Here is a 14,754-nt window from a genome sequence, read left to right on the forward strand (position 1 = left end):
ACAAGTTAAACCTATCTTCCAGAGTCATTCATCAGGTTAGAGGCAGAAATGAGAGGAGAATTTTGAAGCTTAAACTTCATACAGAGTGAGTAATAAATGCTCTAGTAATATTTGTCCTGCTGCCAGCATTTTACACAAGGTCATAGAATCATAGAACCTTAAGTTCCATTTGTCCAAACATATCCAAACCACATTAAAATTTATTTTAAGGTCAAACGAACAACTACAAAAGATCTTTAATTAGAGAAGCTCAGGATAACTGTTTGATTGAATTATTTTTTCCTTAAGAATTGTTTTCCCTGTTGAGAAATTCTTTGGCTACTGGGGGAAAAAAAATCCCACCTTTGATAGAGACTCTTTTAGGGTGACTGTAAATATGCTGGTAAAGTCAACATATACTAATATTTATTTGATTATCACAGATGCTTTTTGCAGAGCCATTCAGTCATTCATTAAGTATATATTGACTGGCTACTGTCACTGGTGAAAGGGGTGAGTGAGACAGGCAAAGTCCCGGCTCTCAGCAAGCTTCTGTTACAGTGAAAAGACAGAAGACAAGCAAGCAAAAAAAGAAAATGGTATAATCTCCACTGAAAGCAAACACAACAAAGAAAATAAAACTGGATAATGTGATGGTAACTAGAGCATGGGGCAGCAAGGTATGGTGACAATATTAGATGCAGTGATCAGGGAAGACTTCTCTGAGGAGTTGGCTTTTGAGCAAACACCCAAATGATGAATGGAAAAAATGAGAATTCCAGCCTGAGAGAATACTAAGGTCCTGAGGTGGAAATGAGCTTTGTATGTTCTGGAAATTATAAGCAGATCAACGTGGCTAGTGAGAATGGGGGAGAATGATGAAGAAAGAGGTTAGGCGAGGGGCAAATCATGTAGGCCATGGCTTTAATAACCATCCCAACTGTGTTTATTTGGTTTTATGGTGTCAGCTCCCGTAATTTGTTCTGAGTTGACTTTCTTTGTTTTCCTGTAACCAAAATTAACCATTTGTAATTGGAATTATTGCTATTCTTGTCTTGCAAATTTGACATTTATTAAGCCCATGAAAAATAAGGTTCCAATAAATATTCATCTAATCAATGCACAGATATTTATTGTACAATGTTCAAAGCTATCCACAAAAAAATCCTTAAAAGAAGAAGAAAGACTTAAATTGGACATTGAGGAAACCAACTCTCTATATCAGCTCACAGATGAAAAGGATAGAAAAATGATTTCTAATTATACCTACTAAATTCGCAAGCCTAGGGACTTTTATATCCGATTTTGAAATCAAACAGTAGACATTTCTGCCACCAACTGAAACCTCATTGGGCAATAAGTTACCTGTAACAACATAAACATCCCTTCCTCAGCCCTTTCTATTCATGCCTCTTAACTTGGTGCATCCTTGCATGTTATTTTCCACTTTCCCCTCATTATTAGTCTCTGCGTTAGTCCTATTAAATGAAATACCCTGAAAGGAAATATGTGAGGACAAGAGTACCTACTAACGTATACTCTCAGGTAAAGGGGAGTATGAATGAACCACAGCAGCAAGGAACTCTTCCAATAACTTCAAGAACATGAACCGTATCATACCTGGACAGACTGGTCTTTCCAACAGGAAATTAGCTTCAAAAGTGAAACGTCAGCTTCAGGTAGATGGGATTCACTCTTACCTAGAAATATATAGAACACATTTATATCTTCAGAGTATTACACATGGATGCAGCCCAATGATCTTCAACCCTGGCTGCACATTAGAATCACCTAGAGAGCCTTTTTTTTTTCCCACAAACACCGATGCCCAGGTTCAATCTTCCAGTGATTCTGGTTTAATAGGTCCCTGGGTGAGGGTGGAGCAGGCATTAATACTTTTTAAAAGTATCTCAGATGATTTTCATATATAGCCAGAGTCAAGAAACATTAATTAACTTATATATATATATTTCTAACAATTATACTAATACACATTCACATCAAATCAAATTCATCTGTATACCTTAAACCCATTTCAGTACCTTTTTGCCAACAAAATACAATGACCAACATTCCCCCCAAAACAGATCACTGAATTTTACAATGCCTTCCTCATACAAATAATCCCTGAAATTCTACCTTGCCATGAAGCAGTATCTATCACACAGAAAATCCTATAAAAGACTTCCTTTGATTTGTCCTTACCGAGCTATACTACTCTGATCAATAGGTATAGCACTTATGTTTTAATTTGGCTCATTTTGTTATGTATTGTTTCTTTTTAAGTTTGCCCTTTTAAATGTCCTTTCTATTTATTTGCCCTAATGTTCAGTGTGAAATTTTAAGAGTGAGCTATGGCTTGGTTTATTTAAATTGATCCATAGAGTGTCCGACAGTTCCCTACACAAAAAAGCACTTAATAAGTGCCCTTTCATTAATTGAAAATGAACATATTATCATCCAAATGAAAAAAATCAATGAATTAAGGCTTTCTGATGGCTAAAGTATATTATCTAGGTGCCAGATCCAGGAGCGAGATAAGGAAGAGTGATGCAGGCTTGCACTGGAGGGAAAATTGCTATAATTGTCTATTTAAATTAATGTTTGAAATCCTGGATCAACTATTTAAATTAGTATTAGTCCAAGATGCTTTTCATTGAATTACCATTTTATATATTAATAGATATGTGTGTGTGTGTGTGTGTGTATATATCTCACATTAGTGGTGAAGGGAAATGTAATAGAAGGTATTGATATAATGTAAACTGACAATATGAAAGAAATATATAAGAAACTTCTGCTCATTAATATCATCATTTTCTCCTGATGGAACCTATGATGTGAATTTGAAATGCCCAAGAACAGTACATAAAAGATGTGATATGATACAACACTATGAGTTTGAAGTCGTATTTTCCATTTCTTCATGAGCACAGCAGGTAACAGAGCATTTTCTTTTGATCGCTTTCCTTTCTCCCTCTCTCACTTTGTTGACCTTGTGATTCCACCATCAAAGCTAGGTATCGGTCTCAACCGTAACTACTTACTGGCATCATGGGGTACTTCACAGCACACTTTAATGTGATGTTAAAATTTTAATATGAGATGGAAATGAGAGCCAACTTTTCTTGGCAATAACAGTGAGTTAAAGAATTAATTATAACTTCAGGGGGAAAGATAAAAAGAAAACATCCCAGGCTTCCTCAGGCTTGGACTTTATAGAATTAATAGCATGAAGTGAATCCCTCCTTTCCCTTCACCTCCCATCTGGCAACTATAAAGCATAAAACTATGTTTCCTTAGTACCTAACTGAATTTTAAATGCTATAAATGCCACCTCTCAACATCAGGGAGGTTGTTCAGTAATAACACTAGTTGCTCAGGCTGCTTTGGTTGGGAAGTCATAGGAAAAGTTGGGGCCTCCTTGGCTCTGGTTAGCAAATCCGTAAGTCTCTGCAGAAACTACTTATACTGCACCTTAAATTCTAGTCTCTTTCCCAGTGTTATAAAAAAATGAAAATTAGAGCAAATAACCCTAAAAAGGGCTACTATCTAAGGAGAAGGCTGGCAATCCAGACTGGATCATATAGAGGAATCATGACTTGTAATCATAAATATGAGAAGTGGCCTGACATAGTGGAAAGAACAGGGGTATGGAATTAGACGGAGTTGGACTGGAATCCTAGCCCTTCAGCTTCGGCTGGTTGACTATGAGTGAATCATCTAACTTCTCTGAGTCCCAATTTTCTCAAGGGTAAAACAGAGATAGATCCTCCTACTGTGCACTGCTGTTTATATATTATTTGAGGTAATATGTAATGTAAAGTCATTGGCATAATTCTTTGGACATACGAGGGGCTTAATAATTGGAAGCTATTAATAAACTCTCACTTTAAAATATCCCAAATGAATATTCTTTTCAGTAGCCCTGAGAGGGCCACTGTGCAGTGTTGTTCAGGTCATACCAATGTATTGATCACATACTGCACAACTTTGGAAGCAAAATGCACATCAATTCTGGAATCTTATTCCCATTTTACAAATGCAGTAAATTCGGCTTTTAAAGGAGTAAAAGCTACACCCAAAGTTAAGTAGTAAGTGGCAGAACTTGATCTTGAACCTTAGTGGTTTATCTCCAAAACCATTGTTCTATTTTCTATTCATCCATTAATCCAAAAGTACTTGCTTAATTCCTTGCAGGCATTGTTCTAGGAACTGGGGACACAGCAGTGAATAAAACTGTCATAAAAAACAATAACCTAGGGAGGGTGGGAGGGAGAGAGATGCAAGAGGGATGAGATATGGGAACATATGTATATGTATAACTGATTCACTTTGTTATAAAGCAGAAACTAACACACCATTGTAAAGCAATTATACTCCAATAAAGATGTAAAAAAAAAAACAACAAAAAAACCCAATAACCTCCCTGGAGCTTACATTTGAGTAGCAGGAAGTAGATGGCAAATGGAAAAATGCTATACAGCATGTCAGATAGTGAAAAGAATTATGATAAAATAGGGAAAGGGGTAGGGTATGCGGGGAGAGAAGGGAGGGCACCTTCACTTATAAGATGGTATTGGAGGAGGAATTGAAGGATGGAGGATGGAGGTGGGGAGCAGCAGGTTGACTTCTGTGGAATCTGGAGAAAGGGCATTCTAGACAGAGGGAACAATCAGTGTAAAGACCCTAAACCCTGCCTGTCATGTGTGGGTAAGAGTTAAAAAGCCCAGCAAAGCTGGAAGGAGTGAAGCAGGGGATGAGTACAAAGAGATGAGGTCAGATGGGGGTGTGTGTCTGATGACGTAAGTAGAGCAGCCAGGTTATACAGGGCCTTGTGAGCTATCCTAAGGACTGTAGCTTTTATATAAGCCACTGAAAGGTTTTAAGCAGTAGCATGAGGTTCTGACTTAGTTTCAAATAGATGACTCTGGATGTTTGGTTGGGAATAGAGTGTAGGAACCAAGAATAGGAGCAGAGGGTAGTTAGGAGGCTTCTGTATCCAGGCAAGAGGGGATGAAGGCTCACATCAGGGGGCTGGCCATGTAGGTGGAGAGAAGCAGTCAGAATCTGGGATATATTCTGGAGGTAGAACCAACATGATTACTAAAACATTGGATGTGGGGTACAAGAAAAAAGGGGAAAGTCAATATGACATTAAAGTTCTTGGCCTAAATAACTGTAAAGATGGGACTGCCATTTAATGAGATGTCAAAAATTTGGAGAAGCAGGTTTTAGAGATGAATTAGCCATTTGGCATCAAAAGAAAATCTAAACACCAAGACTGTTACTCAGAAGAATTCAAGGACCATTATATAATCTTCTGAAATAACTGTAAAACTCTCTAATATAATAATTACTTATTTGGTAATAAAGATATTGATACAGTAAATTCCCCATAAATCACATATGACCTTAATTTAATATTCAAATGTTTCCTTTGCTGAAAAGTTTCATACTTTTAGGTATTTCAAAGATCATTTGATGAAATCTATCATATTACATGTCTTATAAGATATTTACTTTAATAACAAAATTTCATGTATATTTCAAATATAGACAGAATACAAAACTATAACCATGTAAAATACAGACTGAATCAAACAATAAACATGCACACTTCTTATTCTAAACTGTAGGGTGCTATCCAGTTATAGCACTTTTATTTCATAGAAGAAAAAAAATTATTAGACTATATCTGTAACTCCTTTACCATTTCGTAAATAACCGTAGAAGCTTGAAATATTTAAAATATCATCCCCAGGACTTTTCATCTTCTTATGCACAGACTCCATTGTGAAAGAACTGTTGAAATAAGATTCAAAGGATATTATTAAAGATGTATAAAAAACATTTTGAGAAATAAATTGACGATATGACTGCATGACCACTTTAATAAATTTGGGAATTGAACACATTATTTTTAGCAATATCTTTGACATTATTCTCTTCGGTGAATCTTTTTTCCCCACTTTAACTTACCTAAAACCCTAACCCCAAGTGAATTGTGAATCTTAGCTTACCAGAATTATCTTGTGATCCACTTTTACTGGAGGGGCCTTGCGACTTTAGGTCATGTGATTTGTGGCTAATGTAATAAATTTTTGAATCCTAATATGTTCATAGCTGCCAAAAAATTATCCCCAGGTACCATCAGGACTTGATGAAGACAGGCTTTACCCTAGTCCAGTGATTCAATGAGAGGACATTCAGATACTATCCAGGGATATTCTCATAGGCAGATAGCTCTTTCCTTAAAATTCAGTTTCATCACACACTCAGTTGTTAAGCATAAAAAGATTTCTCCACCTTTACAACCACAGTGAAATGTTAGCAAAATGGCCAAATTTATTGGAAGGATTTGGAGTGACAAATCCAATACACATTGTTTTGATTTCCCTAAATATAACATACAGTCTCCAATAGCAGATAAAATCTGAAATGGCTTATTTAGGGAAGCAGTCTCTAATCCTGACACCGCCATTCAATAATTTGTTTTAATGCAGAATTTTGTAAAGATTAACTAAAGTGTGGCAATGATTTTAAGGCCATTTAATGGAAAGCATGCTGAAAGCCCTTAATCTCCCCTAAAGGGCACCAGATATATCCTTCACATCCTGTATTCAGTATCTGGAACAAACTTAGAATGAAAACCTCTGGCGACAATAACTGAGTCCCTCATCTGCTCTGTGGGATCATGATTAGGCTAACAAATATAAGTTGTTTTTAAGAATTTGAAAAAATCTTGATGATCACCTATTCTATTCATCTCATTTTGTAAATGAGGAAAGCAAGGCCCAGAGGGGCTAAGTGAGTAGTCCAAAGCCACATGACTAGTTTAACAACAAAACCAGGGTTCATTCTCAGGTTTTCAGGCTTGGCTGACTACAATTTTTTTTATCATACTTTAGGTGTTATTTAATTTTCTTAGTAATAGAAAGAAAAGTGCCTAACTGAAATTAAAATACATATATATTATATATATAAATTATAAATATGAAGTTATATATTATATAAGTGTATATATATATATATATTGTAATGAACAGAAGAAAAGAAAATAGAGGAAAATTAAGTATATGAATAATGAAATTCACAGTCTCTGTTTTCTCATTATTAGGGCCACCAAACAGAAAATGGAAAACCCTATAGCATAGAAGCATTATAATGACAGGGAGCTTAACACTGAATCTACATAATCCATATGGATTTGCTACCAGACTGTAGGTTCACTGAAGGCAGGAACTCTATTATCTAGTACCTGACACAGATATTTGTTGAACTGAGCTCTTACCAAAGAATAGAAATGTCAAGGACTATTTACCACCATGTACTGAGCAGTTCAAACGGCACATCTTCTATAAAGGCTTTCTGATGGTTTCATCTCACACTAATTATTCTCTTTACTCTGACCACCTATAATACTTACCTATACTACAAACATTTCTCCTTGTTCCTTCAGTGTTTTCTACTTATTTCATGTGCATTATCTTCATCATTTCAATTAGTTCCTACCCAAATGAGAAATTTATTTGTATTTCTTCTATGAGCTAGTGCTAAAGACATATTCAGTAAGCACTTGATGAATTGAATCCAATCTTCTAACATCAGACTATGAAAAAGTATATTGAATTTTAGCAGTGGGAGAAGGTAAACACAGAGTCAAGGTTAGCAATCAGGCTCTGGAGTTATACTGATGCCCAGCCTTGAATCAGCTTGTAAGGCTCTGAATTAATATTGGGGTTGATACTTTCTCTCCATAAGCCTCAATATCCTCATCTATACAATAAGCAAAATAATCGTACCTAAACCCCAGCTTTGCTGTGCACATGAAGTGAAATCATGTATGTAAAGGGCTTACATGGTGACTAGTAGATATTAAACACTCAAAAAACAATGCCTATTATTACTAAACTGTACTTTCTGTAAGTGAATTAATGATAACCTCTTCTATTTTAATATGCCGAAGTATGAATTAAACAGTGGGATTTGAGGTACGAAATTTTCAAATTTTTCCTTTCCTAATGATATATGAAGTATATCATCATAGGCATTTATTTAAATGTTTTTTGTTCATACTTAATTCACAACAAGTATAATGGATTTCAAGGTGTGTGTGAATCTATCTACCTATCTATCTATCTATCTATTGAATCATTCAGCATCCAGTACTGTGAATTTCCTGGCACATATTATGAGAGCAATGGATATTTGTTGGATGAATACATTTTAAAACATATAGATGTATTGCCCAAAGTCGCCTCCAATCTCAAAGAATTAAAAGGAAGATTTGCTTAATATTGTTTTAAGCTAAAGGAGATGTTGCATATTTACTCTTCATCTAAAGGAAGGAAGGAAGGTAGGAAGGAAAGAAGGAAGGAAGGAGAGGAGGGAGGGAGGGGGGAGGAGGGAGGCTAGACAGCTAAATATAACAAATAATGATAATTTTTTAATGTCGTAAATAAGATGTCTTACCTGTCAATTCCACATGCCAGTTCTAAAGGCATGTTAACTAACTTATTAACTAAAAATAGTTTGCTCAATAAGTAAAAGATAGTGTTTGGCTCTTGCAAAGAATCAGAATTATTTTCCGGTCTTCTTGGCATCCCAGCCTGATTTGGAAGAGTGGAAGTGTATTTATTTGACAAGTCCAAAACTTTTCTGGAAAACAAATTTACTTTTGAATAGTCTTTTTTCATTTCAGCATTGCATAAATCCCAACCTGGCAGCATCAATGAGAAGTGATCTTCATTTGAAGCAAGTCCTAAAGAAACGGGACCCTGAAGCTTTAAAATATTGAGATGCTTAATGCAAAGATTGTCTAATTCTTTATCCACTCCCCATGGCAAAAGGCAAGATAGGAGCAATTTAGCTGTGTCTATTGTGAGGTTGGCATTGACTTTTCTAGATTGCTTAGGGTGCATCTTTTTGGAGCTCTTTATTTTCTTCTGCCTTTTAATGCCATCGTTTTCTTCTGATAACTTCATGGTATTTTCTCCTTGGGCTGGGCTTTCACTAACAGGCTTGGCTTGTGCCTCCACTGAGAGAGGACCACAGGGAGTTTTATTTCTTTTCAGTGTCAGTGTTTTTTTCTCTACTGTGCTTTTGGCTCTTCTCAGGATCTCACTGCCACAGAATGAATTGGAAGGGTCAACGTCACAGATTGGAGTTGGCAGCAAAAGTTCAACAAGGTTTTCCAGATCAAATAGAAGGATATGAAAACCAATGTTACTCCATTTTGTCTTCACAGGCAAGACATTAAAAGGTCCTGAGAAACACTTGGCATCAGCGACCTAAGGGAGATTTTAAAAATTTATGTGTCAAAGTTCTTATTTTTAAGTGATTTTATTAAAAGTTCCATGATATTAAAATGGCATAAAAAGAAATTAAGTAGCAGCACAACCCAAGGCATTTTAATTTTTTGCCTTAGCTATAAAAATTCCCCTCTAAATTCAACATTCTATATTCTAATTTTTTTGAAAAACTTTTCCTTTCTAAAACTTTCATTTTTTCCTCTAAAAAATATGAATTAGGCCTATAGAGTAAGATGGCATCAGATTAACTTTCTTCCAGATACACTTTCATATCTTCTTATCAGTATAGCCATGAAAACATACAATAGGGGAAAAGTGGGTATGAAAATTGAGAAGAGCAGTTAGAGCACCTGCAGTAATTTAAGAAGTCTTTTAACAAAAATGGTCTCTCGAAATTTGTTTAAAATTTTTAATAATTGGAAGTAACCTAAATGTGAACCAGTATCAAATCGCTTTTTTTTTAATTTTAAAGGCTCGCCTTGTGGACTTGCATTTGTTCTTTCTCTAAGATGATTTTGCCCTAGATACTGGCATGGTGGGCTCCCACAATTCAGTTATGTTCCTGTTCATTTAGGGTGCCTTACTTGAGTACCATATACTCTCATGCCAACCTATTACTCTCTGTCTTATTCCTTGCTTTTTTTTCTTCATAGTACTAATTATTACCTTATATTATATGAAATATTTATTTGTTTACTGTATATCTTCCCCAGTATCACTCAAACTCCACCCCTGGTGTTTTGTGCATCCCTTTGTTCCCAATGCCTATAAAATAATGCTACTATACAGTATTATTATTACTATACAGTATTATAAATATTTGTTGAATGAACAATTAGTATATATATACAATGGAATATCATCCAAATATATTTAAATGATGGTGTACGACTATATTTTTGGGGGAAAATGTGTTCTGTTAGGCCGGAAAAAATCCTTTTTGTAAAACTATGGGACTTCTCTGGTGGCACAGTGGTTAAGAATCCGCCTGCTGGGCTTCCCTGGTGGCGCAGTGGTTGAGAGTCCGCCTGCCAATGCAGGGGACGCGGGTTCGTGCCCCGGTCCGGGAAGATCCCACATGCCGCGGAGCGGCTGGGCCCGTGAGCCATGGCCGCTGAGCCTGCGCGTCCGGAGCCTGTGCTCCGCAACGGGAGAGGCCACAACAGTGAGAGGCCCGCGTACCACAAAAAAAAAAAAAAAGAAATAGAACCTGCTCTGATTCAATACCCCTGCCTACTGTCAGAGGTTAAATACTATCTTGAATTCCATGTTTATGATTTCTTTGCTTTCATTTAGTGTCCTAATCTTAAATACCTATTCCTAATTAATCTATTTGATTCTGCATGTTCTCAATTTTCATAAAAATATAATTATGCTGCTTATAATTTTCCATGATTTGCTTTATTTATGCTGAATTTTGCGATTGTGAGATTCATATTTGTTGATGATTACAGCTGTAGTTCTTTCATTTTTACCACTATAAAGTATTGTACTATATGATAACTACAGTTTATTCATTTAAATGGATATTTAAATTATCTTCAAGATTTAGTATTACAAAAAGAAAAAAAGGCACAGTGAATATTCTCCTGGTGAAGACTTTCTTCTGGTGCACATCTGCAAAACTTTCTAGAGTGACATTGATAATTCATAGGATACACACAACTTCAACTCTGTTAGATTTTCCCAAATAATTGTATCAATTTATAAGTCTCAGTAGAGACTACTCAGTAGTCTCAGTAGTATAAAGAGTTTCCATGCTCCACATCCTTATTAATACAGGATCTCATTTTTGTCAATATGGGGATATAAGATGGTATCCCTTGTAGTTTTAATTTTCTTTTTTTTAATTATTACCATTAATTATTATTGCAATATTTCATTATCTTTTCACATTTGTTCTATAAAGTGTCTGCCTATGGCTTCTATAAACTTTTGTTTGTCTTTTCCTTATTGATTTTTAGGGTTATACATTCATTCTAGAGGTAATCTTTTGTTGGTTATGTGGTCCAAATACGTCTCTCTATTTGTGGCCTGTCGTTTCTCTATTTTTAATAGTGTTTTACGATGAACACTGAATTCCTATTTTAATGCTATCAAATTTATGAAATATTTACTTTAAAAATTATAGGTATCCAGAGGATATAAAATTATTTACCTATTTTTTTCCCAAAATTTAAAGTTCCACACAACTTTTTAATTCTTTCATACTTTCTTCTTTCATATTTGTGTTTGGTTCCCAATTGGGAATAATTTTCATGTTTTTTAAAATTTTGACATTCAATTATTCCAACATTATTTGTGAATTTGTCCTTTTCTCACTGATCTCTGTTCCCTGGGACATTAATCAATTTATCGATGACTGCACAATACTCCATTGTATAACAGCTTCATGAAAAGACTTTAAGAGGTGATTGGGTAGTTTCTCCTATCCTGTTCTTTGACTTCTTTATATAAATTTGAGGATGTTTATCAAATTCCGGATTATATATCCCACTTATTTAGATAGTGCTTAATTTCTTTTGATAGTTTTATAATTGTTCAAAATGATGTTTATATTATTTGCCTATAATTTTTAAACTTTCTGTAACACCTATAACTATGGGTCCTTTTTCATTTCTGACATTATTTTTGTTGCTTTTGTTTCTTTCTTGCCAGAAGTTTCTCAGTTTTTATTTTCTTTTCAAAGAATCAACTTTGACTTTGTTCATCCTCTCAACGGAATCATGTTTTTCTTAGGAGATAGTTTCGCTGAGTATACTATTTTAACTTATTCTCTCACAGCAATTTTAAGGCATTATTCTGCAGTCTTCTGGTTTCCTTTGATGTGGTTGACATGTCACATAGAGAGCTGATAGTCTGTCACTCCATCTGGCCTTTCTCTCTGCTGCTTTTTAGATCTTGTCTTTAATATTCTGCATAGAATCACAGAATCACTGTGATTCTTCTAGGTGTGTATGTTTTCCCCCAATCTTTCTTACATTGTATCTGAGTATTCCTATCCTTCGTTAATTTTGTGAAGTTCTCAGACTTGTCTTTTTGAATATCTTCTCTCTCTATCCTATTATCCCCTTATGGAACTCTGATTAGCTATCCCCTTTCATGTTTTTCATCTCTTTGTCTCTCTGTGTCACATGCTGGGCAATCACTTCAGAATTTCTTCTAATTTGCCAGTTTTCTTCCCCCCGTCTCTATCGTGTCATTTAACTTATCCATGGATTTTCAAATTTCAACTTTTATATTTTTCATTTCTAGAAGTTTTATTTGACAAATTGGTCATTTTTTAGTCAGTTATTTCTTACTTACATTTTTCAAGCCTTCTTTTATTTCTTTAAGCATACTTATTTTGCATTCTGTATCTATAGTTCCAATTTTTGAAATCCTTGTGAATATGACTCTTTTTTATTTTGTTGATGCTTTCCTGTTTCCTTATATGTTTTGTAAGTGTGTGTGTGTATGTGTGAAACATTATTGGTGAGAATCCTTTGAGACATGGGTTAAAGATGCATTCTTCAAGAGAGTATTTGTATTTTTGACTGCCAGGTACTCAGGGGTACCACCAGCAGGTCCCTATTTAAATAAAAATTTTACCTTAAGAGTTTTTCATTTCTTGCAAGTAATGTGAATCCTAACCCTCAATCTGTGTGAAGTTAGGTTATGGTTATCAATTTTCAGGCAAACCTACTTTCCCCCATCCATCTTGGGCTAAAACCAACAGAAAAATATTTATTATCTTCATTTGTGGAATATATCCCTCACCTTGGTTCACTTTTTCACTGCATATACAGCTCTTAGAGAATAACGGATTTGTGCAATTTTCTCCAACCTAACTTCCCATCAATACACTGGGCCTGGACATTCCCTCTAATTACCTCTAATTACCTGTGTCACAGTTAAAACCAAAGCTGAGAGAACCCAGAGACTAGCAAATGGTCTTTCAGCTTTCTCTCTCCTGTCTGGATTTGTGTTGTCATTTTGTTTTTCACCTCTAAGAGTTGCCTTAAATTTCATTTAAACTAACATGTATTATTTTTAAGGATGAATTTTAAAATACTTTATTCACTACTTTTGGAGAATTAATCAGCACTGTTGTTCAGACTATTAGCCTACAAAGAGACAGAAATTGGGTTTGTAAAGAACACTAAAAATTAAAATACTCAGTTTTGATAATGGAGCAAGAAAATGGGCACTCTCACACACTGCGTGATGGGTGTAAGCTGGTTTCTCTTTCATGGAAGGCAATTAGCAAAATGTATCAATGACCTTAAACTATCATATACCCTTGGATGCAGAAATTCTTCTAAAAATAATTTATCCTGGGGTAAAATTACAAAGATGCACAAAATTATATGAAAAAGAATGCTCATTGTTAAATTTTCTGTATCAATAAGCTGAAAGTAAATGTTCCATAATAGAGATTTGGCTAAAACATTATGGTATATGCACACATTAAAATATTAAGTAGATATTAAAAAGAGTCCTTTATAAAATACATAATGTCACAGCAAGAACTTCACATATATTGTCTATAGAAAATATCTAGATTTGAAAAGTACAGTTTGATTTTTTACAAAACTGCAGATTTCTTATGACTCCTGATTATATCTATTTTTAAAACTCCTACAAAAATTTATATTTTACCATACAAAACAAAAGCTGTTTTAAAAAAGTAATACAAATTGACAGAGAAAATATTAATAATAGATATGGCTATCTAAATATTTTTAACAGGTACCTCTAAAAAAAAATGCATTAATCAGGTTAAACTTAAAAGTGTAAGAAAAACAATTACAGCATAAATGATCAAAGGCTAATATTTTAGATATTTAAAGAACTCACAAAAATTAATTAGCCATATACTCAAGAGAAAAAATGAGAAAAGGAGATTTAAAAAATATCACAGAGGGGAATAGCTTTTAAACCATTTGTCCCAATAAAAAGGAAACAAGTATAAAATTTTATATACTATACCAGTTTTGATCCCTTAAATTAGCTAGAATTTTCACAGATTTGTAACAAACAAAAAGTAGTGTATCCCAAACTGTTGAGTGATCATTTCAAGGTGAACTCTGATAAGATCTAGATGTCCTTAACATTTTTCAAAACTATTGTGATAATATGTATCAAGAGTCTTAAAAATATTGAGTATCATCTTCCCTAATTGAGATGCAACTTCATGTTCTTGAAGGTTACCATTCCCAGTCCATCCTTTGGGTTTATGCCTGGTTTTCTTTCATTCAGCTGTCATTCAAGAGGTCCTTGCTGAGTATGTATTAAGTAGAACATGGTGTGAGAAGCTATCCACCCAATACAGAACAAGACCCAGCATCTGCATGGATGCAGCTCACATTCTTTACACTCAGAGGGGAGAGACAAATGTGCCAAGCACTAACCACATAGCTTAGATGAGGGCAGTATAAGCAAAAATATAGGAAACTAGAAAGATCTGAAGAAGGCATCT

General features: G+C 34.7%; 1 protein-coding gene across 2 annotated transcripts in view; it reads right to left on the minus strand.

Moving 5' to 3' along the window:
* Positions 1–14,754, minus strand: part of WDR72 (WD repeat domain 72) — a 195,625-nt gene that overhangs the window by 84,179 nt on the left and 96,692 nt on the right. For both annotated transcript variants that reach the window (XM_060169314.1, XM_060169307.1), the window contains exons 14-16: positions 8,455–9,272; positions 5,693–5,784; positions 1,600–1,679 (exon numbers count right to left, since the gene is read on the minus strand). In XM_060169314.1, the coding sequence (XP_060025297.1) occupies positions 1,600–1,679; positions 5,693–5,784; positions 8,455–9,272 (990 nt within the window). The remainder of the gene's footprint in view (positions 1–1,599; positions 1,680–5,692; positions 5,785–8,454; positions 9,273–14,754) is intronic.

Source organism: Lagenorhynchus albirostris, chromosome 1 (assembly GCF_949774975.1).
Source record: "Lagenorhynchus albirostris chromosome 1, mLagAlb1.1, whole genome shotgun sequence".
NCBI lineage: Eukaryota > Metazoa > Chordata > Mammalia > Artiodactyla > Delphinidae > Lagenorhynchus > Lagenorhynchus albirostris.